The sequence below is a fragment of the Oncorhynchus kisutch genome, linkage group LG19, assembly GCF_002021735.2.
Source record: "Oncorhynchus kisutch isolate 150728-3 linkage group LG19, Okis_V2, whole genome shotgun sequence".
NCBI lineage: Eukaryota > Metazoa > Chordata > Actinopteri > Salmoniformes > Salmonidae > Oncorhynchus > Oncorhynchus kisutch.
This window is the reverse complement of record NC_034192.2, coordinates 30,614,810-30,640,847: the sequence shown is the minus strand read 5'-3', so window position 1 is coordinate 30,640,847 and position 26,038 is coordinate 30,614,810. Positions and strand designations below refer to the sequence as shown.

Sequence of the window (26,038 nt, the reverse complement as noted above, 5' to 3'; positions counted from 1 at the left end):
GCAAGGAAGCCAACACTGAGACAGTTAACTTTATTGTCTTTGTCTTCCCCAAAATGAAGCAGACGCAGTCCTCAGTCAATACTATGTGTGTCCTGTGGCTAAATGTGGGAGTATATCAGTCATTTAAAATCCGCCCTGGCCACAGGGGCAATCGATAAATAAACAGAGGTTGTCGGATGAGTACATAATTAAAAACTATATTGATGTGTTCTGAGGGAGGGACAGTGGCTGTCCTGTGCCATGTGAAAACACAGGAGACTGCTATACCCAGTGATAGGTGAGCCAGTTCACGGCAGGAGAGGGCATTACTGCCTTTATCTGAACAACATCCAAGTCCAGAGTTAAGATCAACCAATGTCTTCAACCTAGACGTCAACTACTCAAGTCAGTTTGGAAAATGAATTTAAATTCATCAAAATAATGACCCATAATTTCTTATGAAAAAATTCACCATTTCATGAACTTCAAACAACATATTTCCTGAATTGAAAGTCTGGGATTGTACAGTTGACCCCATCTCTGTCTGAGCCCAACCTCCTGCCTGTTGTGCCAAGCAGAATACTCCAACCTCTAGGCTTGTAGATGTATTATTATCCCTGTATGTGGTGTCTCAGCAGAGAGCCTCTTCCACGACCTTATATAAACGTTAGGGTGTTATGACTCCATTAGTGTTCATCCCTAATCTGAAACATCCTCCAACTACAGCTCCAATGTGCTAATTGGGTTTTCCAAAACCAGGCGCACATCTTCAATTAATTCCAGATATTAATTAATATAGTTGCATAATGATTAATGAGTTTCTTTTTCATATTTATATTTTTTTATTTAAATAAAATAGGAGGTTAATGTCATGAAAAGAAGCATGCGCCGTGCTGCATTGTGGGATGTGAATTCATTGTCGGGGCGGTGCATGCGCGGTAGGGTTGTGTTTTACGACCACAAGTAAAAATGGCGACGTCCCTGGGAGCTAACACATACAACAGACAGAATTGGGAAGACGCGGTAAGTATTAAATGGTATGAATATTGTGTGTATTATAACCTGGAAAATGAGGGTATATGAAACCATAAACTAACGTTGTAATTAATTTCACTTTGCCAATACTTCTGTATGTGAATCATGATTTGCTACCAAAGGCTAACGTCAACTAGCGAACGTTAGTAGCGCAAGCATGGCTGTGTCGCAAGTTAGCTAGATAACTAGTCAACTAGAAGCGGTTTAGCCACAGGTGAAAGGGGTAATTAATAGTATTTGGTTTAGCTGTTTACATTTTGTTATAAACTGGCAGTAGCGGTGCGTGGCTAAAATCACCGGGGTAGCCTTCCCCCTGTTAATTCATATGCTTGCGACCGTGATATGTGACTAAAAAAGGCCGAGCCAATAAGACAACTAATTGATTAGGCAACTGCTCGGCCTCCGACCTCAAGCCGCTACAGAGGGCAGTGCGTACGACCCAGTACATCACTGGGGTCAAGCTTCTTGCCATCCAGGACCTCTATACCAGGCGGTGTCAGAGGAAGGCCCTACAAATTACTCCAGCCACCCTAGTCATAGACTTTGTTATCCATGCATAGTCAGTTTACCTCTACCTACATGTACATATTAGCTCGACTAACCTGTGACCCCTCTATATAGCCCCTCTACAGTTATTTTATTGTTGTTCCTTAATTGTTTTGTTTTTACTTCAGTTTGTTTTAGTAAATACTTAACACTTATTTTTTTCTTAAATGCATTGTTGGTTAAGGGCTTGTATGTTAGCACGTTCATGCAACGCATGTTCACTCACCCTACTTGTAGAGAAACGCCACTGCCGCCATCCTCTCATGTTGACAAAACGGTCTGTCACTCTGACATGCACTACATTTATTTTTTGTTGTCCTCGGCTACCTGGCTAAAATGCTTGCTCACTAGCCTAACTTACATCCTATATCTATCCTACCGTGCCTTTCTAAGGTCTTCGAAAGCCAAGTCAACAAACAGATTACCGACCATTTCGAATCTCACCATACCTTCTCTGCTATGCAATCTGGTTTCAGAGCTGGTCATGGGTGCACCTCAGCCACGCTCAAGGTCCTAAACGATATCTTAACCGCCATCGATAAGAAACATTACTGTGCAGCCGTATTCATTGATCTGGCCAAGGCTTTCGACTCTGTCAATCACCATATCCTCATCGGCAGACTCGACAGCCTTGGTTTCTCAAATGATTGCCTCGCCTGGTTCACCAACTACTTCTCTGATAGAGTTCAGTGTGTCAAATCGGAGGGTCTGCTGTCCGGACCTCTGGCAGTCTCTATGGGGGTGCCACAGGGTTCAATTCTTGGACCGACTCTCTTCTCTGTATACATCAATGAGGTCGCTCTTGCTGCTGGTGAGTCCCTGATCCACCTCTACGCAGACGACACCATTCTGTATACTTCCGGCCCTTCTTTGGACACTGTTAACAACCCTCCAGGCAAGCTTCAATGCCATACAACTCTCCTTCCGTGGCCTCCAATTGCTCTTAAATACAAGTAAAACTAAATGCATGCTCTTCAACCGATCGCTACCTGCACCTACCCGCCTGTCCAACATCACTACTCTGGACGGCTCTGACTTAGAATACGTGGACAACTACAAATACTTAGGTGTCTGGTTAGACTGTAAACTCTCCTTCCAGACCCATATCAAACATCTGCAATCCAAAGTTAAATCTAGAATTGGCTTCCTATTTCGCAACAAAGCATCCTTCACTCATGCTGCCAAACATACCCTTGTAAAACTGACCATCCTACCAATCCTCGACTTTGGCGATGTCATTTACAAAATAGCCTCCAATACCCTACTCAACAAATTGGATGCAGTCTATCACAGTGCAATCCGTTTTATCACCAAAGCCCCATATACTACCCACCATTGCGACCTGTACTCTCTCGTTGGCTGGCCCTCGCTTCATACTCGTCGCCAAACCCACTGGCTCCATGTCATCTACAAGACCCTGCTAGGTAAAGTCCCCCCTTATCTCAGCTCGCTGGTCACCATAGCATCTCCCACCTGTAGCACACGCTCCAGCAGGTATATCTCTCTAGTCACCCCCAAAACCAATTCTTTCTTTGGCCGCCTCTCCTTCCAGTTCTCTGCTGCCAATGACTGGAACGAACTACAAAAATCTCTGAAACTGGAAACACTTATCTCCCTCACTAGCTTTAAGCACCAACTGTCAGAGCAGCTCACAGATTACTGCACCTGTACATAGCCCACCTATAATTTAGCCCAAACAACTACCTCTTTCCCAACTGTATTTAATTTTAATTTATTTATTTATTTTGCTCCTTTGCACCCCATTATTTTTTTATTTTTTTCTACTTTGCACATTCTTCCATTGCAAAACTACCATTCCAGTATTTTACTTGCTATATTGTATTTACTTTGCCATCATGGCCTTTTTTGCCTTTACCTCCCTTCTCACCTCATTTGCTCACATTGTATATAGACTTGTTTATACTGCATTATTGACTGTATGTTTGTTTTTACTCCATGTGTAACTCTGTGTCGTTTTATCTGTCGAACTGCTTTGCTTTATCTTGGCCAGGTCGCAATTGTAAATGAGAACTTGTTCTCAACTTGCCTACCTGGTTAAATAAAGGTAAAATAAAATAAATAAATAAATAAACATTCATGGGCAACGTTAGATAGTTAATATTAGCCTTCTACATCTAGCTACTGTACATGTTTAACTTCCATCCTCTAGGCACAACAATATTTGAATTAATGGTTGGATTAGAATCTCCCTTGTAATCATTGGCCAGTATGGAGAATTAAGTAAAACTGCAAGTCCAAATCCCTATCTCTATCCATGGCTAATTTAACACGAGGTGCAACAATTCCAGTTAGGATTTGATAGGAGTGACGCCAAATCCAAGCTGGCTTCCCTTTACACTTTTTTTTTTGTTGGTACGCCTGGACCATTCACATTTGAGCTCGCTCAGTTTAGCTCAACGCTGATTGGCACTTAAAAAATAAAAATGAACTTTCTTGGCAAGAGAGGCCAGATACTCTACTGGCTTCCCTTGCCTTCAATTCTACAGGTGTCAGCAGTGTCCTACTCGTTTGGACTAGACAGCATCAGATACATGGCCTACATGTAGAAAGACAGAGGGGTGCTATTTTGCTCTCTTGGATGCTTTTTCCTGTGAGATACTTTCAGCCTCTTGTGAATTGTAGAAAAATTATGAAAGAAAAGTTTTTTGTGTTATTCATTTTTGGGGAAGCCTGGCTTCACATGGCATCCATAAATACAAGCCACTATAAACTGGGTGTTTTAAGCCCTGAATGCTTATTGTCTGAAAGCTGTGGTATATGTAAGCAATAAGGTCCAAAGGGGGGTGTGGTATATGGCCAATAAACCACGGCTAAGGGCTGGGGGGTGTGTGAGTGATAATGCTATAATAAGAAGCTGGTGGATAGTGTATTTAGGAAGCATTCAGAAACCTTGACTTTTTCCACATTTTGTTACATTGCAACCTTATTCTAAAATGGATTAAAGTTTCTTTCCTCATCAATCTACATACAAAACCCCATAATGAGAGAGAATTTATTTATTTATTTTTGCAAACTAAAAATAAAAACATTTATAATGGAAATATAACATTTACATATTTGGCTTCAATTCAAATATAAGTCTATTGTAAAGTAGAATAATTTGTTCTAGTAATTATTATTTAAAGCAAACAATACCAGCAAATGCAGTTTTAAACAATCAAGCTGAGTGTTGGTGCTTTTTAAGTGAAATATGAAAAAACATGTAGTGCAATATTTGGATGTTTTCTGTTTGTACTCTGTTAAAGAAAGATATCTTGGTGATTTAAAAATATCTGGATTTTGGACCGTTTTCAGAACTATATAAAAAATCACCACAGTTTGACACTGAAGGGCTTCCCTAGTCTCCCGCACGTAAAAAAAATTAAGTTCAACAGTGCTTGTTCGTCCCATTGGGCATATCAGCTTAGAGACGGGAGATATACACTGCTCAAAAAAATAAAGGGAACACTAAAATAACACATCCTAGATCTGAATGAATTAAATATTCTTATTAAATACTTTTTTCTTTACATAGTTGAATGTGCTGACAACAAAATCACACAAATGATCAATGGAAATCAAATGTATCAACCCATGGAGGTCTGGATTTGGAGTCACACTCAAAATTCAAGTGGAAAACCACACTACAGGCTGATCCAACTTTGATGTAATGTCCTTGAAACAAGTCAAAATTAGGCTCCGTAGTGTGTGTGGCCTCCACGTGCCTGTATGACCTCCCTACAACGCCTGGGCATGCTCCTGATGAGGTGGCGGATGGTCTCCTGGGGGATCTCATCCCAGACCTGGACTAAAGCGTCCGCCAACTCCTGGACAGTCTGTGGTGCAACGTGGCGTTGGTGGATGGAGCGAGACATGATGTCCCAGATGTGCTCAATTGGATTCAGGTCTGGGGAATGGGCGGGCCAGTCCATAGCATCAATTTCCTTCCTCTTGAAGGAACTGCTGACACACTCCAGCCACATGAGGCCTAGCATTGTCTTGCATTAGGAGGAACCCAGGGCCAACCGCACCAGCATATGGTCTCACAAGGGGTCTGAGGATCTCATCTCGGTACCTAATGGCAGTCAGGCTACCTCTGGCGAGCACATGGAGGGCTGTGTGGCCCCCCAAAGAAATGCCACCCCACACCATGACTGACCCACCGCCAAACCGGTCGTGCTGGAGGATGTTGCAGGCAGCAGAACGTTATCCACGGCGTCTCCAGACTGTCACATGTGCTCAGTGTGAACCTGCTTTCATCTGTGAAGAGCACGGGGCGCCAATGGCGAATTTGCCAATCTTGGTGTTCTCTGGCAAATGCCAAACGTCCTGCACGGTGTTGGGCTGTAAGCACAACCCCCACCTGTGGACGTCGGGCCCTCATACCACCCTCATGGAGTCTGTTTCTGACCGTTTGAGCAGACACATGCACATTTGTGGCCTGCTGGAGGTCATTTTGCAGGGCTCTGGTAGTGCTCCTCCTTGCACAAAGGTCGGAGGCAGCGATCCTGCTGCTGGGTTGCCCTCCTACGGCCTCCTCCACTTCTCCTGATGTACTGGCCTGTCTCTTGGTAGCGCCTCCATGCTCTGGACACTACGCTGACAGACACAGCAAACCTTCTTGCCACAGCTCGCATTGATGTGCCATCCTAGATGCGCTGCACTACCTTAGCCACTTGTGTGGGTTGTAGACTCCGTCTCATGCTACCACTAGAGTGAAAGCACCGCCAGCATTGGTCAAAAGTGACCAAAACATCAGCCAGGAAGCATAGGAACTGAGAAGGGGTCTGTGGTCCCCACCTGCAGAACCACTCCTTTATTGGGGGTGTCTTGCTAATTGCCTATAATTTCCACCTGTTGTCTATTCCATTTGCACAACAGTATGTGAAATTTATTGCCAATCAGTGTTGCTTCCTAAGTGGACAGTTTGATTTCACAGAAGTGTGATTGACTTGGAGTTCCATTGTTGTTTAAGTGTTCCCTTTATTTTTTTAAGCAGTGTAGTTATAAAGTTATATTGACTAATACGTACACACGACTTGGACAGTCAGGGGAAAAGGGGTCCCTCAATAACCATCACATAGTCAGAATAGCACAGGCTCATGTGAACTGCCAGTGTATGAATTGTAAAGATGTTGAGCCCTATCTTTTAGGGGTTCAGTTACAACCGGTTACACGAAAGCTGACACACCTGACACATCAACCAGCCATGAGAAGTACTGTCAGGTTGCACAGATCGTATTCTGGGTTGACTTTGGAGGACAATCCTCTCTTGTCCCAACTTCTCTCTATATGCCTCCAGTTCCCATATAGGCCTAATACGTCTGGCCCTCATACTTCAGACTTAATTTTGTATGATAACTCTTGTCATTGTACAGCCTCCAGAAATATTAGCCTATTATGTTAGAATCAAAATACTAACTCAAAACACACTTGTAAACAAACACTCACCTCACTCTCTCTCTTGGGTGTGAACCCTGCAACCCAAGACTTCACACAGGAAGTTTGTGCTCTCAGCAGATGCTTATATTTAGGCTTCCTGATGAGGTGGTTGATGTTGAAGACCTGAATGGTTAGAAGTTTGACGGAAGATGTGTTTTCAGTCAAACAACAGATGGTAAAGTAGGTGCTACTGGATCCAGCACTTGTAGCATATGGCCAGAGTACACACTGGGTCAAGCAAGAAATGTGTGACAATGTGTAGCTTGTGACCAGAGAAACCATGAGGCTCTGTTATTATGATAGACCGGGATTGCTGCGTGTTGGCTGCACTTTTAGTTAACATTTTTGTATTTTCCTCCAGGATTTCCCAATTCTGTGTCAGACATGTTTGGGGGAAAATCCATACATCCGCATGGTGAGTTTCTTTCCAGTTTGTATTTGCACTTGTTATTTTGAAATTCTAACTTTTGCTGCAGAATCCTTAATGTTTTACTTTTTTTTAACAGAGCAAAGAGAAGTATGGGAAAGAATGCAAGGTAATATATAATTGATTATTCCAGTTTAGTCCTCTTATGCAATATAGGAAGTGCAGTATTCAGTGAATACATATCTTGAAATATTGCGTGGGGCCCTGCCACTATGTTCAATGGCCATGTTTAACCCCCTAGAGTATATTTCTTCGGCTAGAGGAAATCTAATTAGCATAATACTAAAAAAAATCCCCATTAAAAATCTGTCTGTTTTTAATAGATTGTTTTTTTGCATTGGATATGTCTCAATCGAACTGTTGGAATCATGGAAATAAAAGTATTATTATAATTCTGTAGTTAGAATATAATAGTGGGGACTTAGAATACAGTGTTTGGCCTGACAACGAATGAAAATGCCAGGGAGGAGTTACGGTGACAGGGTAGGAACCAGTGTTAATGTTTCCTAGAGGACCATATAATCTTTGGCTACATTGAATGTTTTCTCTTAGCTACTTCATGTAGCTAACATATTCATGCTTTGCGTATTTCTCTTTGATTTAGAAGATACTGTTGCACAAACATGCTGATTTAGGTATAAACCATCACTCGTATTATCAGACTGTGTAGCTAATTACATTTGTTCTCAGTACATGTATTAGCTAGCCAGCTAACTAGCGATTAGCATTAGCGGCTAATAAGGTTGCGAAGGGTCAGGAAATTTTCCATGGGAAGTTAAGCCTGGGAATTTTGCTTAAATTCATCAAAAAAGTTAGGTTATAACAGTGAAACTTTTTGTGGGATATACAAGTCAATTCTATGTCTTGTGGAATATTTTGGTTAAACTATCCCCAATTAAATGGAATTGCAACCCTCTGCATGCACAGTGCATTCTTCATCACATGTGCAGTGCACTCTTCCATCACATGTACAGCTGATTCTCAAGATCTTGCACACTAATGAGATGCTGTTGAGCCCACACTACTACACTGTCTGAGCCGATGACTACATACATGCTTTCTGGTAAGTTTTGATTACAATACTGGGTGGGGCGACAATTTTTTGTCAACTAGTAAATAGTAGCCTACAGTAAAGTGCGTTTAAATCATTTCTTAGTTTTTGCTACCGTGTGGGTTTTAGCTTACTTGAGCCTGCTAACTGAGGAGTGTTTCATTTATCTTACAAAGGAGTTGTTTAAATCTAGCTGCTTAACTATCTGTACATGCAATTGTATTTTACTTTCTTTTTTTCCTAATCTTTACAGGAAATGCCACAGCCACTATCTGATGTGTGGAGATATTTCACTGCAGCTAATGTAGAAGGAAAAGCTGTGTACATTTGCTAATACTGTGCCAAATCATATGTTGGACCACAGAAGGTATTTGCAATGGGTGACAGACAATGCTGCTAACATGAAGGCTGCTTAGTCTAAAGTGGAGGAGTTCTACCCTCACATTGCACCCATTGGCTGTGCTGCTCATGCATTGGATCTGCTCCTCAAGGACCTCATGGCACTGAAAACAATGGATACACTCTACAAGAGATCCAAGGAACTGGTTAGGTATGTGAAGGGTCATCAAGTTATAGCAGCAATCTACCTCACCAAGCAAAGTGAGAAGAATAAGAGCACCACATTGAAGCTGCCCGGCAACACCCTTTGGGGGTGTGTTGTCATGTTTGACAGTCTCCTGGAGGGGAAGGAGTCTCTCCAACAAATGGCCATATCACAGTCTGCCGATATGAACAGCCCCATCAAGAGGATCCTCCTGGATGATGTATTTTGGGAGAGAGTGGTAAGCTACCTGAAACTCCTGAAACCTATATCAGTAGCCATTGCATGGATTGAGGGAGACCATGCCATCCTGTCTGATGTTCAGACTCTGCTTGCAGATTTAGGAGAAGAAATCTGTACTGCCCTGCCCACTTCACTGTTGCTCCAAGCAGAGGAAACTGCAGTTCTGAAATGCATCAAAAGGCGTGAAGACTTCTGTCTGGAGCCCATACACACCGCAGCGTACATGTTGGACCCTAAGTATGCTGGCAAGGCCATCCTGTCTGGTGCAGAGATCAACTAGGCCTATGGTGTCTGGATGAGGGCAAGGCTCTTGGCAGTGTGGAGTAAAATTCTAAGCAAGGGCTTTGGGATGGCGATACATTAAGGTTGGCACGACTGCCAATCTCATCAGCCACCTGGTGGAAGAGACTTTGTGGATCTGCGGCTCTTTCCCCTGTTGCCTCCATCATCCTCCAAAATCCCCAAATCCTCCTCCACTAATATCATCCGCCTCAGAGTGCAACTAGTCCTTGTTTGGGAACACACACACCAAAGCACGCAACAGGCTGACCAAATACAAGGGGTTAAAAATTGGTGGCCTGGCAACGAGCCATCCTCATCAAGGTTGGGCAGTGAAGATGCGGCCTCAGAGTGATGTTAAAAATGTGGACATTGAGGAGGTCCAGGGAGAAGACATGGAAGCCTGAGGAAGACAACCAAACCTTTAGTTTCTAGACTCTCATTTTAGAGATGTACAGTTTAAGTCGGAAATGTACATACACCGTAGCAAAATACATTTATTCAATTTTTCACAGCTCCTGGCATTTAATCAAAGTTTTAAAAAATACCTGTCTTAGGCCAGTTAGATTCACCACTTTATTGTAAGAATGTGAAATGTCAGAATACTAGTAGAGTGACTTATGTCAGCTTTTATTTCTTAAATCACATTCCCATTGGGTCAGAAGTTTACATTACCTCAATTAGTATTTGGTAGCATTACCTTTTAAATTGTTTCACTTGGGTCAAACGTTTCGGGTAGCCTTCCACAAGCTTCCCACAATAAGTTGGGTGAATGTTGGCCCATTCCTCCTGACAGAGCTGGTGTAACTGAGTCAGGTTTGTAGGCCTCCTTGCTCGCACACGCTTTCTCAGTTCTGCCCACACATTTTCTATGAGATTGGGGCGAGGGCTTTGTGATGGCCACTCCAATACCTTGACTTTGTCCTTAAGCCATTTTGCCACAACTTTTGAAATATTCTTGGGGTCATTGTCCAATTGGAAGACCCATTTGCACCCAAGCTTTAACTTCCTGACTGATATGTTGTTGTTGCTTCAATATATTCACATATGTTTGTCTTCATGATGCCATCTGTTTTATTAAGTGCACCAGTCCCTCCTGCAGCACAGCACCCACAAAACACGATGCTGCCACATGTCCTAACCGACTTGCCAAAACTAGTTTGTTGACAAGAAATGTGTGGAGTGGTTGAAAACAAGTTTTAATGACTCCAACCTAAGTGTATGTAAACTTCTGACTTCATCTGTATGTTGAAATTGTTTTTGGGAGATGCGAAGGATCATCGGGGATCATTCAATATTCTTTCTTTTGTTGTTCAGTGAAATCATCCCATGTGAAGAGTCAACTCATTTAATAAAAGTTAAATTCATTGTTATTTTTTATTGGAAGGATTTAATCATTTGCAATTATGTGTACTCATAAGGTAAAATGTTTGTTTCTGTCTCCATATGATATGGTAAATATATCCAATGAAAAGATCTTCATTTTTAAATGGTATTAATAGTAATTTGCATATATTTTAGTTAATTCCCATATATTCCCACGGAAGGCTTCCACCTCTGAATATTCCCCAAAAATCTGCAACCCTAGCGGCTAACAAGATTTAGGCCCAACTTGCTAAGAAAATACAAACTAGCTGTTTGCAGATGTAAGAAGCATAGCACCACAGCTAAATGACTGCAGCAGAAACACTGAACTCTTTGCTCGCCACTTCTCCTCCCCTCAGATCTGTGCTCGTCCCTTCACTGTGTTCCGCTGGTGTCCAGGAACAAGGATGCGCTTCAAGAAGACAGAGGTGTGTCAGACCTGCAGCAAGATGAAGAACGTCTGTCAGACCTGTCTGCTTGACCTGGAGTACGGTAGGTCATATAATTCATAGATGTCTTACCTGTACCACCTTACTCAGTGGTTTCCACAAGTATGTAGAGTAACCTGTCTTCTGTTGAGCTTAAAGTCTTATTTAAAATGTTACTGCAAGATACTGCCCATATCTCCAATTCAAAACAACAAATCTCTTCATTAAAATTCCTCAAGCATACAAGTATTTTACACCATTTTTAAATATATACCTCTTGTTAATCCCACCACAGTGTCCGATTTCAAATAGGCTTTACGGCGAAAGTATACACTAGTATACACTGGCGCGCTATGTTTAGTAATTCCAAAAATATCTGGTGATTTTTGCAGAGCTACATCAATTTACAGAAATAATCTTAAATGTTGATGAAAATACAAGTGTTATACATGGAATTTTAGATCCACTTCCCCTTAATGCAACCGCTGTGTCAGCAAAACATGCAATAATCTGAGTACGGCGCTCAGACGACAAATCAACCCAAAGAGATATCCGCCATGTTGGAGTCAACAGAAGTCAGAAATAGCATTACAAATATTCACTTATCTTTGATCTTCATCAGAATGCACTCCCAGGAATCCCATTTCCACAAATGTTTGATGAAGTTCATGTATGTCCAAATACCTCCTTTGTTAGCTCGTTTGGTAAAACAAATCCAAACTCACAAAGCACATGCAAGTACAGCGGAAATTATTGACAAAGTCTAAAAACAGGTCGTAGAAACATGTCAAACGAAGTATAGAATCAATCTTTAGGATGTTTTTAACATAAATCTTCAATAATGTTCCAACCGGAGAATTCCTTTTGTCTGTAGAAATGCAATGGAACAGAGCTAACTATCACGTGAGCGTGCGAGACTGAGCTCGTGGCTCTCTGCCAGACCTCTGACTCATTCCCCTCTCATTCTCCCCCACTTCACAGTAGAAGCATCAAACAAGGTTCTAAAGACTGTTGACATCTAGTGGAAGCTTTAGTGGGATATTGGTCATATTGCACTTCCTATCTTCAACAGGGAGTGAGTTGAAAAACTATTAACCTCAGATTTCCCACAATTTTTTTCTCCGTTTTTTTTGCCTGCATATGATTTCTGTTATACTCAGACATCATTCAAACAGTTTTAAAAACTTCAGAGTGTTTGCTATCCAAATACAGTAGGGCAAAAAAGTATTTAGTCAGACACCAATTGTGCAAGTTCTCCCACTTAAAAAGATGAGAGGCCTGTTATTTTCATCATATGATGACAGACAAAACTATGACAGACAAAATGAGGGGGAAAAATCCAGAAAATCACATGTAGGATTTTTAATGAATTTATTTGCAAATTATGGTGGAAAATAAGTATTTGGTCACCTACAAACAAGCAAGATTTCTGCCTCTCACAGACCTGTAACTTCTTCTTTAAGAGGCTCCACTCGTTACCTGTATTAATGGCACCTGTTTGAACTTGTTATCAGTATAAAAGACACCTGTCCACAACCTCAAACAGTCACACTCCAAACTCCACTATTGCCAAGACCAAAGAGCTGTCAAAGGACACCAGAAACAAAATTGTAGACCTGCACCAGGCTGAGAAGACTGAATCTGCAATAGGTAAGCAGCTTGGTTTGAAGAAATCAACTGTGGGAGCAATTATTAGGAAATGGAAGACATACAAGACCACTGATAATCTCTCGCAATCTTGGGCTCTACGCAAGATCTCATCCCGTGGGGTCAAAATGATCACAAGAACGGTGAGCAAAAATCCCAGAACCACACGGGGGGACCAAGTGAATGACCTGCAGAGAGCTGTAACCAAAGTTACAAAGCCTACCATCAGTTACACACTACGCCGCCAGGGACTCAAATCCTGCGGTGCCAGACGTGTCCCCCGGCTTAAGCCAGTACATGTCCAGGCCCGTCTGAAGTTTGCTAGAGAGCATTTGGATGATCCAGAAGAAGATTGGGAGAATGTCATATGGTCAGATGAAACCAAAATAGAACTTTTGAGAACTCTACTCGTTGTGTTTGGAGGACAAAGAATACTGAGTTGTATCCAAAGAACACCATACCTACTGTGAAGCATGGGGGTGGGAACATCATGCTTTGAGGCTGTTTTTCTGCAAAGGGACCAGGACGACTGATCCATGTAAAGGAAAGAATGAATGGGGCCATGTATCATGAGATTTTGAGTGAAAACCCCCTTCCATCAGCAAGGGCATTGAAGATGAAACGTGGCTGTGTCTTTCAGCATGACAATGATACCAAACACACCGCCCGGGCAACGAAGGAGTGACTTCGTAAGAATCATTTCAAGGTCCTGGAGTGGCCCAGCCTGTCTCCAGATCTCAACCCCATAGAAAATCTTTGGAGGGAGTTGAAAGTCTGTGTTGCCCAGCAACAGCCCCAAAACATCACTGCTCTAGAGGAGATCTGCATGGAGGAATAGGCCAAAATACCAGCAACAGTGTGTGAAAACCTTGTGAAGACTTACAGAAAATGTTTGACCTCTGTCATTGCCAACAAAGGGTATATAACAAAGTATTGGGATACACTTTTGTTATTGACCAAATACTTATTTTCCACCATAATTTGCAAATCAATTAATTAAAAAACCTACAATGTGATTTTCTGGTGGAAAAAATCTACTTTTGTCTGTCATAGTTGAAGTGCACCTATGATAAATTACAGGCCTCATCTTTTTAAGTGGGAGAACTTGCACAATTGGTGGCTGACTAAATACTTTTTTGCCCCACTGTATGCATATTACTAGTATATCTTAGTTTCTGGGACTGAGTATAGCAGGCAGTTTACTCTGGGTACCTTATTCATCCAAGCTACTCAATACTGCCCCCAGCCTTAAGTTTTAAACCACATTAGGAGACACTTTTGAGGTCTGGGAAACACTGGAGAATTTTTGATTTGGGTGTAGTTACCCTTTTAATTCAAGTGTTTAACAGTGTTTTTGTAGTGCACATGATGGTAGAGTTTGCAAAAACATATACCCACTGGATTGATGAATATAATCATATCATTCTGCCATGTAAGCATAGTATATTTTGTAGTTAATGTTTAATTGAGCAGGTTTTTGGGAAAGCCTTACCATCTAACAGAAAACTGTTTTCATTAGCATCATCGCTAACAGCTACACAACCTGGTAGACGTGCGCACACACAGATGGGCATTCTCGTTGCCTCTTCGGAAAGGTGGTTCCCTAATTTTCATATTTGGACCAGATTGAGGTGCTCCACTACCCATTGTTCCTGGCTATGATCGCTTGTTGAATCCACTTCCACCAGTGTAAATGGAGAGGAGAGAAGTTTAAAGAAGGATTTTTAAGCCTTGAGACATGGAGAGGGTGAATGGGCCAGACAAAATATTTAAGTGCATTTGAACAGGGTAGTAAGTGCCAGGTGCACCGGTTTGTGTCAGTGAAATATGGAACAGTTATGTATTTTATTGAACGTGTGGCAACCCTTAGTATAAATATTGCTGTTACATTGCACAACCTTCAAGGTTCTGTTATAATTATGTAAAATGATGGCAAATTAGTTCAGTTAGCAATGAGCCAGGCGGACCAAACTGTTGCATATACCTGGACTCTTCTTGAAGTGCCACAATTTCACTAGTTATTCATGTTAGCAGGCAATATTTTCTTGTAACTAAATATGCAGGTTTTAAAAAATGGTATATACTTGTGTGTATTGATTTTAAGAAAGACATTGATGTTTAGGTACATTTGTGCAATGATAGTGCTTTTTTCACGAATGCGCTTTTGTTAAATCATCACCCGTTTGGGGAAGTTGAAGTCGTCTGTGATTTGACGATAAGTTAACAGGCACCGCATTGATTATATGCAACACAGGACAACCTAGTAATGTCATCAACCATGTGTAGTTAACTAGTCATTATGTGAAGATTGATTGTTTTTTTTGTGAAAAGTTCAATGCAAGCTAGCAACTTACCTTGGCTCCTTGCTGCACTCGCGTAACAGGTGGTCATCCTGCCATGCAGTTTCCTCGTGGATTGCAATGTAATCGGCCATAATCAGTGCCCAAAAATGCAGATTACCGATTGTTATGAACTTGAAATTGGCCCTAATTAATCGGCAATGCCGAAAATCTCTATGCGAACCCCTAAAATTGTATTTGCTTGTGTTTGGGAAGGCCGGTGATAAGCTTAGTCCAAAATAAGCCCATAAAAAGTTAGCTTGAAGTGGAAAATGTGGCTGGCTAATTAGCCGACTGCCAGCGCTAATGGACAACACTGCTTACCACTTGTTCAAGTCATGGGGACCTTGACTTTACTAAAGCCACATGTAATTAGGTTTTTCCACCTGGGTACTAAACCGTACCCGTGCTGGTACGGGTGGATACATCTTTATTACATTTGGGTGAGTTTTTGTTAAATATAAAGCATACTGAAGAGCGGGGGTATTGCACCTTATTTTAAAACCGGCTGGATGAATCTAAGCAAAAACAAATAATCTGGAAATATTAACATTCTTTTGATGAGGAAGTCACACCGAATTTGGGAAACCCTGAGCTACAGCAACATTCTGTAACAATGTTCAAACCTACATCGATTACATTTTGAAATGGAAAACCAAAGCATGCCAAATCAGAACAGAACCGAACCCATAAAAACTAAGTCCCCATTCAGTACCGAATCCAAGACATTTACACGTCTGTGATCGACAGGTTTGCCAATCCAGGTCAGGGACACCGGGCTGGACATCAAGGATGACGTGCCGAAGTCAGACGTGAACAAGGAGTACTACACACAGAATGCTGAGAGAGAGGTATGTGTGGAGAGACGGCTGCATCCCCGGTATTTCTGTGTTCACAAATTCAACTTCCAGTGTTTTACCCCTGTTAACCTACCTATCTCCCTGACTCCCTTTGTCCTCAGATAGGGAACTCTGATGGGACACGGCCAGTGGGTCTGCTGGGTAAGGCCCCCAGCTCCAGTGAGATGCTGCTGAAGTTGGCCCGCACTACACCCTACTACAAGAGGAACAGACCCCACATCTGCTCCTTCTGGGTGAAGGGAGAGTGCAAGAGAGGAGAGGAGTGTCCTTATAGGTGAGAGCGCAATCTAAAAGATAGCTCCATCTCTTTATAAGGGCTACAGTTGGGTCATGTGTGTACAGTACAATGACTATATAGATACAGCCCCTCCTGTCTGTGTGATTTGTAATGACATTTCACTTGGTGGTGCTGTTGAGCAAGAAATCAACCTAGATTGACTGGGGAGAACTATTCCTTCTCATGCACACTCTCTCCCTGCCGCATCAGGCACGAGAAGCCCACAGACCCAGATGATCCCCTGGCAGACCAGAACATTAAGGACCGTTACTATGGTATTAATGACCCTGTGGCTGACAAGCTGCTGAAACGGGCCTCCACCATGCCCAGACTGGACACGCCTGAGGACAAGACCATCACCACACTCTATGTAGGGGGGATGGGAGATACCATCTCAGATGCAGAGCTGAGGTAGGTTTCTGATTATAGTGTCAGTTGATTATATATTTTTGCTTTTCCAAAATATACCAGGATTGCTAATTAATTTAGTCAGTTTGAATGATCTGTGACGCAATTGGGAACTTGTGCCCTCAATCGTTGTGTGTCTGTCTGTTTCTACAGGAATCACTTCTATCAGTTTGGGGAGATCCGGACCACCACCATTGTCCAGAGGCAGCAGTGTGCCTTCATCCAGTTTGCCACACGGCAGGCAGCTGAGCTTGCTGCAGAGAAGTCCTTCAACAAGCTCATCATCAACGGACGCAGGCTCACCGTCAAGTGGGGCAGGTAAGAGGTCAAAGCTTACCAGTTAAAGGAGGAGAATGTATTCGAAGTCCTTCCTTTCTAGCTAGATGGTGACAACCTTGTAGAAACAGCAGGGCAAAAATATTTGGGAGTCTTTATATTTGGTCTCCATGCATCCCGGCACCCTACTCACTGTGTACCCTAATGTGTTGTGACTGTCCAGGTCTCAGGCAGCCAGAGGAAAGGAGGCCTACCAGGATGGGGTCAGTGAGATGGGAACCAGATTAGACCCTGTGCCAGGACTGCCTGGAGGTAAGTCTGTCTGGGAGGCTTTGAAAGACTGTGTGTGTGAGCCTGTCTGTGTTCTGACTCTCTTCTCTCTCCCACAGCTCTCCCCCCACCCCCTGCTCTGGAAGAAGACGCTCCCACTAACTACTTCAATCTGGACCCTGGTACATCTCCTAATGTCATGAACATCTCTCTGCCCCCGCCGCCCGGCATCAACCCACCACCTCCAGGTACCAGTCACACCTTTGTTGCCCTGGAAAAATTCTGGCCATACTTATAAACTCAGCCAAAAAAGACATGTCCCTTTTTCAAGACCCTGTCTTTCAAAGATAATTATCTTTCAAAGATAACTTCACAGATCTTCATTGTAAAGGGTTTTTCACACCGTTTCCCATGCTTGTTCAATGAACCATAAACAATGAACATGCACCTCTGGAACTGTCATTAAGACACTAACAGCTTACAGACGGTAGGCAATTAAGGTCACAGTTCTGAAAACTTAGGACACTAAAGAGGCCTTTCTACTGACTCTGAAAAACACCAAAAGAAAGATCCCCAGGGTCCCTGCTTATCTGCGTGAACGTGCCTTAGGCATGCTGCCTAAGACAGTGCTACAGGACAGACAGCTGATCGTCTTCGCAGTGGCAGATGACGTGCAACAACTGCCCGAGTTATACCAGGAACGCACAATCCCTCCATCAGTGCTCAGACTGTCTGCTATAGGCTGATGGACGCTGGACTGAGGGCTTGTAGGCCTGTTGTAAGGCAGGTCCTCACCTGACATCACCGGCAACAATGTCACCTATGGGCACAAACCCACCATCGCTGGGCCAGACAGGACTGGCAAAAAGTGCTTTTTGACAAGTCCGGGTCTTGTCTCACTGGGGGTGATGGTCGGATTTGTGTTTATTGTCGAAGCCTGTACTCTGGAGCGGGATCGAGGTGGAGGGTCCATCATTGTCTCGGGCGGTGTGTCACATCGGACTGAGCTTGTTGTCATTACAGGCAATCTCAACGCTTTGCGTTACAGGGAAGACATCCAAATATTTACACATGTTAAATTTGCTGAAAATAAATGCAGTTGACCGTGAGGACAGTTTAGTATGTCACTGAGCTAGCGCTCACACAATGTGACACCTAATGTGTACCTTGTTCATTTATGTTGTGTTTTTTTACCTTCAGGTTTTGGTGCGCCTATGTTCCACATGGGTTCGATGGGTCCCCCTCCTCCCATGGGCATGAGACCCCCAGGACACATCCACTACCCGTCCCAGGACCCCCAGCGCATGGGTGCCCACGCTGCCCGCCATGGCGACTAGTTACCATGGTGATACTTTGCTATGCCAAACATCTCTGGTTGAGATAATTGCCCTGGGCAGAAGTTTCTCTTAGGCACAGGTCTAGGATCATCTTACCCTCCCCCAGTCCTCACCATCGTAATTATGTGAAATGCATAACGGGCCTTAGATCAGCATCCAGTGGCAATGTCATCTAACTTTGAGGTTCACCCGGGTGTTAGAAAATGTCATGGATCAGTGTATTTAGATTTACAACATCAGAATGGAGAAATTGTTGAAATGTTGAAAGGCATCCTGCAGAGCAGCCCCTTGAAAGGACAATTTTTAGACGTGTTGATTTTCATTCATATTATGGATTTGATTTTTGATACAATGTTAATTTTCCACAAAAATGATTCCGTTTATTATTGTGATGTTTTGTTGTCCACTTCTGCCATTAAAACAAGTTCTCTATCATTTACATTTTAAAGCAATCAATATCACAAAATCAATCCTTTATAACAGAGGGCAAGAAAGACGGAGGAAGGAAGTGTGTTGGTAGGAGGGAAGGGAGCCAAAGGTTATGTCGAGTTGTAGAGTTGGGAGGCCAGTGGTGAGGGAAATGGGGCAGTTGGGCTAAGTAAGAGGGCGTTTTTGAAATAAAAAAGAGACAAATCACCTCTCCCCTCAACTGGCCGTCGTTTGCCTGGGCTCAACTCTCATAATGAACTGTTGATTGATTCAGAAGTTCTCAGTTAGCCTCCACACAGGCCCATCCACAGAGCTCTCATCAGGAAACTCTTATCATTCACCAGTCTTTCCCTATGGCACTGACTGAATACCAGAGGGCTCGAGTTAGAACTTGCCCCTAACCACAGACCCTTATCCTAATATAACCATTAAATAGATGAAAGCATCTTAATATAAAAATTGTTTGGGGCTACCTACTCTAGAGGGAGTCATCTTTGAATCGGGAGGGAAGGGTAATAAGAGTAAAGCGATGCTTAAGTCTTTTAGCCTGCGATTTCACAAAGGTCACAGGAAGTTTGAAGGTAATAGGTGAGTGGTGGTCCTCTCACAGGTCGGTGGATTCAGGGGAGTAGTCGTGACCCCATCCCCGTGGTACTCTGTTGAAGTTGGGCCGTTTACACATGCGGTCCAGGATCGTACCAGGGAGGCGCTGGGAGTCCAACAGCTCGAACCCCATCACTGGGATGACCCTCATACTCTTCTGCTGTGCGCCTCCGAATGGCATGGCCGCTCTGAGGGAGAGGGATGCTTGTTAGAAGTGTATATTTGAGGAAGAGAATGACTCAGTATATCCAAGCTTACATAACACCAAAGACGTTCTCTGGGTATCAGATCTTTCTCACTCAACAGGTGAGTAGAAAGAAGAAGCTTTTAGATGTTCTGTGATACCCAGGCATCCACACAGAGCTCCACTAATGACCCTGGCTGGCCTGGTTTAACTAATATTTTAGGTCAGAAATAATCAACATCTGTTGGGAATTCAGGAAGAACCCTTAAGGAATCATCTGACTATAGATGGAGCTTATTCCCAATTGTCCCACACAGTTTGTATTCCTCATTTTAGACTTAATTAACCCCAGATACCTTGTTAATTAAAGGAATAAGTCAATGCATCTGTGTGCTTCAGTACTGAATGATTGGTACCAAAATGACTGACAGTAGACTAAAAGTTGTGCGTGAGGAGAGTCTCAGACCAAGTTTAGCCTTTGTTCTTGCCTCATCGGTGTAACGCAATCTTGCGTGTGCCAGGGTAAGATGAGCCCCTTTGTGCGCCATCAGTCTTTAAGGGGCTGAAAGGCATGCAAGCCCCCTGGGGGATCATTTCTCACGAGCCCATGTTAAAATAGCCGCCCGCCTGACAGCCACAGTCCAAGGGGGTGCGAGCCAGAGGCGGGATTGCTTTTCAAACAGTGGAAACATGGACGTGTGCCGAGGGAAGCTAATTTAAGAGATAATTGTGATAATTCATTTGATAACATGCTTCGGTCATTTGCAGCTCTATTTGATAGCCGATCGCTAATCCTGTGCTAAATGTGCATTAAGCCTCAGCCCGAGCCATGTTCACTTTGAGTGGGGTCTTGAATTTGTCTTTCCAAAGAATACATGCATAATATTGTCCTGCCTTTGTACTGTGAAGTCCTCAGAGGTCCTCTAGTTAGACGGCCTCTATGTTTGTGACTTGGCTACATGTGTCAGGCTTCCATGTGATCGCAGTTCCTCACCTGTTGAAGCACCTGTAGTTGGCAGGCAGTAGTGTGACCCCCTGTGGGTTAGTGAGGTAGTGAGACTGACCTGTTGAAACACCTGTAGTTGGCTGGCTGTAGTGTGGCCCTCTGTGGGAACTGGGTGCTGAGGGAGGACCTGAGGTCGTCACTGTCACCCAGGGCTTCCCTCCAGGGGGAACAGTAGGACCTGGTTGTCAGGTTAAACTTCTCACGAGGGATCTCCTTCAGGGGGCCCACGTAGCCTGAGGTCAAAGGTCAGTCCCAGACTCAGTCCCTGAAAGCTCTTAGGGTTTACACATTTAAAGCAGGTTGTTTGATCTGATGTTGGTCCTGGCTACAATAGAAAGTGTTAAACTTGGTGTAAATCCAGCACAATAAACAAGGCTTAGCTGGCTGTCACTCAGACCCAAAAACGAACCTACTGTTAGGTCAGGACACAGATACACTAGCACCCAGAGTGTTATCAGATATTCTCAAGCACAGCCTTAAAAACAAACTGTCAGAGCAATAGTGTTTTGTTTAACCTCGTCCTTCCAAAATGTAACGTGTCCAAAATGGGTGGTTAAACCCCCTTTGTCATAACGGCACACTCAAATGGGTAGTTCATCCCAAAATCAAAGTTTGCCATTTCCATAGCTCAAAAGTAATCTGAAGCAAAGCGGAGCCAATATTGCAACCTCTGAATGTAGGGGTGACCTATCCCTTTAAGCCATGTGGTTCTAATCCCTCTCATGTTACCAGCTACCTGGGGCAATGACGTTGGGGCTGCCGTTCATGGCCTCAGTCTTCTGTAGAGTGGTGATCAGACTGTGGTTGCCAGGCATCAGATATGCCTGGTTCTCTTTCCCCCTCTGGGGCCCCTGTATGGTCTGGGGGGGCAAGGGCTCTGGAAGGCCCTGGGCAGGGACACAATAACATTCTGGATTAGCTCCATTCAAACTCAGTTGTGTGCATTATCATGGGAAAATAACCACCATGGAATAACAACCAATTTTGGGGACAGTTCCACTGCCTCAATCTCTCCATCATACAGCCAATGATATGCACTCATTACAGTAGATTTCGCCTAGAATATCTATGTTACCACCTGACAGGTGTTATATAGAACCTAAAAGGGTTATTTGGCTGTCCCATAGAAGAACCCTTTTGGGTTCCAGGTAGAACACCTTCCACAGAGGGTTATACATGAAACACAAAATAGTTCTACCTCTTTGCTTTTCCATGTAGAACCCTTTCCACAGAGGGTTATACATGGAACCCCAAAAAGTTATACCTGGAACCCAAAAGGGTTCTCTTATTGGGACAGCCAAAGAACCCATTTGGAACCCTTTTTTCTAAAGTGTGGCCCTCTGATTTCTACCAATAACCTTGGCCCAGTTCTCGTGCTCCAAGGGGACAGAGTGCAGCAAAGCAGAAAGTGAGAGGGGACGGCCAAGGTTACACTGCCTCATCAAACAGCTCTGCCATAAATCCAACAGGCTAACAAGCTGCTTGCACAATACTGCACATTAGGATGACAAGTCCGTGGGTCTAACAGTGTGGATATGTCTGTATATGTACAGTATTGCCTTATTGTGTTTCCATAGAAATAAAATGTCTTTGAACATTAATTGAGCATTCTGTTCTACATTGAAATGTCATGTCATCTCTAGTGGAGAGAGGCAGGGTGTGTGTGTTTGAAATGTGAGAATATGTATGTGCGTGTGTGAATTTGTCCGTGCATACATGCACGTGTGTGTGTGTTCTTACATTGCTGTAATGGTCATGGACTTGGTTCTCCAGTGTGAATCTCTCCACCCGTCTCAGTCTCTCCTGGAACATGCGGGAGCCGCGGTTGGACGGAAGGTTCAATTCCTCCATCATCACATCCTTGGGAACACTGATCTTCTTCCCCAAGTTCATACCTCCTGGCACACACAAACAAAAGCACAGCATAAAGATAAAGTATTATATTTGTCTTTCACTAGGTCTCAAAGTGCTTTCCATTGTATGGGGGTAAGTCACTCCTTGTACCACTAAGTCAAAGTAATTAAACCATTTTAGTAAGTAAGAAAAGTAAGCAGGGAAAGGCATGAACTGGAGACACAAACAGACAAATACCGAGAATAAGACAGTTACAGGGACTCAGATCAGATCAGATAGAATCTGATTTGCTGTATCTAAGTCTTTGACTTGCACAGTAGCATTTCTATCTGCTGGCCTGTGTCAGTCAGAGAAACCCTGTGAATGTTGAATCACAAAGAGAGAACCTGGCTTCCCCCAGCAACAGGGGTTTCCTCATGACTCATGAAGTGTTCTGAAGTGTTCTTTTTCAGTACGTAGGAGATTAAGGTCTCTGGCTCCTCTCAGCTCCAAACTATTTATTGAAGATCAACTGACCCGACCCATAAACCATAACCTCAAATATCATATCATCACTTATCCACAAAGCCTAGTGTTGAGTTTCCTATTTGGCCCCATGCATTGCCACCAGATTGTAGCATTACACTATAACTTTGGAATAGCCCTGAGAGATGCAGGCTGAGGGTGTGTAATGTTTTTTGTGGTGCAGTGTTGCATGGGTAACTGGGTATATAAATAGGATGTTTGGAAGAAGTATCTCTTATAGGAACTCTGTCTCTCTCTTTCTCTTTTTCTGTCTTTCTCTCTCTCTCTCGCTCTCACTCTCTCTCTCAGTAAAGTTTATGTGAATTCCTGCCTTATGCCAGCTGCATTGTCGACAGGACTTGCCTTTTGAAGTGCCTGTTTAAAACCCACCAACCGGGGAATCACATTATGCTGAGTCAGATGGGCCTGATGCCAGCACCTGCTGCTGGCTGAGACCATCAGAAAACAGACAAACAAAACCACACGGAATGCCTCCTGAGTATTGTTCGGCCCACTGAGAGTTCTAACTCCAGAGTTCTAATGTAGTCTCTAGGGTTTAATCCGTTAACGTACTCTATACGTTTGTGAGTACTAATGTGATGCGGCGTGTGATTAATAATTATACTCTGTAGCCTATGCCTGGGTGTATGAACTGTTTGCTACTGCTGTCTAAGTCAAACCTAATGTCCCCGCTTTGGAGTTTAGTCAGGTTTATTCAGTTCCATCTCTAGGATGACAGACATTTGAACGCTGCTGTTCTCTGAGCTGATCTCCCCTTCGGGAGATCAATAAAGTATATTCAGTTGAATGTAACTATAGAATTGAATGGGAATAGTAATTGAATATATCTCTATAGTCTTACCTCCCCTGGCCTCTGTACACAGAGCCTTGGCTTGCTGTATCCTCTGCTTGGACAGGTCATCATACACTGATTGCATCATCTCCCTCTGGTGGGGGATGGATGAGGTGAACGGATGAACAGAGTTCACGTTAGGCTCTGGTTTAGGAATACACGCTCAAACACATCTTTTAGATCTTTTACAAGATCACAGTAGTTGGCTAGTGTGTCACTCAAAGACCCCCCCCCCCCCCCCCCCCCCAAAAAAAAACATGCGCATATATATGAATTAATCAGAGTATAATTTTAACAGTTCCACACAACTCATCTTTTGTGTATGGAAACATGAATAGAACTCATGAATATGTTGTTTGAGCGTAATATATTCTCTAGATCTAATATAGAAAGTCCCTTAGAGATTAGCTTTTTTCTGGAAGCTATCATTAACTCTGAACACCACAGTAAGATGTGTGCTCCAAACATAAGCTGTAGCTGCATGACTGCTCCCCATCAGCGGTGGTGTAAAGTACATAAGTAAAAAATACTTTAAAGTACTTTTTGGGGGAATCTGTACTTTACCTTACTATTTATATTATGGACAACTTCTACTTTTGCTTCACTACATTCTGAAAAAAAGAATGTACTTTTATCCCATAGATTTTCCCTGACTCCCAAAAGTACTAGTTACATTTTGAATGCTTGGCAGGACAGGAAAATGGTCCAATTCACACACTTATCAAGAGAACATCCCTTGTCATCCCTACTGCCTCTGATCTGACATACTCACTAAACACAAATGCTTGGTTTGTAAATTACATGTTGGAGTGTGCCCCTGGTTATCTGTAAAAAATAAAAATAACTAGAAAATGGTGTTGTTTGACTTTTACTTAAATAGTATTTTACTGGGTGACTTTCACTTTTACTTGAGCCATTTTCTATTAAGGTATCTTTACTTTTACTCAAGTATGACAGTTGGGTACTTTTTCCACCTCTGCCCATCAGCATGGCTGGCAGATGGATAACAAATAGCATGTATAAACAGAAAGTTACATCTGTGTTTCCTGCTGTAAGACATGTAGATTACATTTTCACACACATCCGTTGACATATTCACACTGCACTGTGCTGGACAATACCCAAGTTGGAGTAAAATCTTGCAGATCTTGCAAACCCCAGATCCTGCCTATGATTCCATCTTACCTGTCTCTCTTCTCACAGGTTCAGCCGTAGAGGTGATGTGAGGTGAAATGGGGTGATATGAGGTGAGTATATCGCTGTGTGATTTATCGTCTCTGAAACTGGGATGACTCCCTATCCCACTCTGATGCTTCTCATCTGTGAGGGAACAGTTTGTATACCAGTGATCCCTGGATGCTCCGTGTGCTAACCTCACAGGTTATTTTAACAGAGGCGAGGAGCGAGAGAGCCAGGGGATGAGGGGGGCAAGGGGGTAAGTTGAGAGGGCTGGTTGGGAGGGGGGTGTAAGGGTGTAAGGATTTACAACCCTGCCCTCCTGTGTCCCTGATAATACAAATCTGATCCCCTCTGTGTGTGTGTGTGTGTGTTCTGACGGAACAGCTGTTGACTCCGTCCAGACAGTGACACTGAGCCCTCAGATGCAGAGGCCAAGCATTTAGCTGCTCCTTGGCATGATGAACGGATACATACACACACACACACACACACACAGAGGATGATGTCATCAGGATGCCCACCTGTGTTTCACAGAATTCGTGACGTGCCAGTCAAAGAGTTGAGGTCATTGGGGTGGAGAGGGCATAGGCGGGTTCAAGGGTTAGAGGTTAGTTCCTGGCAGAGTTTTATTTTTTGTGAGATTTGCCTGGATACATTCACTGTGCCGCTCTTGCTT

At 43.2% G+C, this 26,038-nt stretch overlaps 2 protein-coding genes across 3 annotated transcripts; one reads left to right on the top strand and one right to left on the bottom strand.

Moving 5' to 3' along the window:
- Positions 1-860: 860 nt before the first annotated feature.
- Positions 861-19,189, top strand: LOC109864643 (pre-mRNA-splicing factor RBM22-like). 2 transcript variants are annotated; one of them, XM_020452497.2, is made up of 11 exons: positions 861-1,002; positions 7,364-7,417; positions 7,509-7,538; positions 11,268-11,400; positions 16,073-16,173; positions 16,284-16,456; positions 16,670-16,870; positions 17,021-17,185; positions 17,367-17,455; positions 17,533-17,661; positions 18,614-19,189. In XM_020452497.2, the coding sequence occupies exons 1-11, from the start codon at positions 949-951 to the stop codon at positions 18,748-18,750; spliced, it is 1,266 nt and encodes a 421-aa protein (XP_020308086.1). In that variant the 5' UTR covers positions 861-948; the 3' UTR covers positions 18,751-19,189. The 2 variants fall into 2 exon arrangements, with proteins under 2 accessions (XP_020308086.1, XP_020308087.1); XM_020452498.2 differs by lacking the exon at positions 861-1,002 and adding an exon at positions 7,105-7,177.
- LOC109864644 (myozenin-2-like) lies at positions 19,105-25,574 on the bottom strand. Its single transcript, XM_020452499.2, has 6 exons — positions 25,369-25,574; positions 24,193-24,277; positions 22,713-22,870; positions 21,709-21,859; positions 21,031-21,205; positions 19,105-19,970 (listed from the first exon to the last, which is right to left on the bottom strand). Exons 2-6 carry the CDS (start codon positions 24,269-24,271, stop codon positions 19,784-19,786), a joined length of 750 nt encoding a protein of 249 aa, XP_020308088.1. The 5' UTR covers positions 24,272-24,277; positions 25,369-25,574; the 3' UTR covers positions 19,105-19,783.
- Positions 25,575-26,038: the final 464 nt, after the last annotated feature.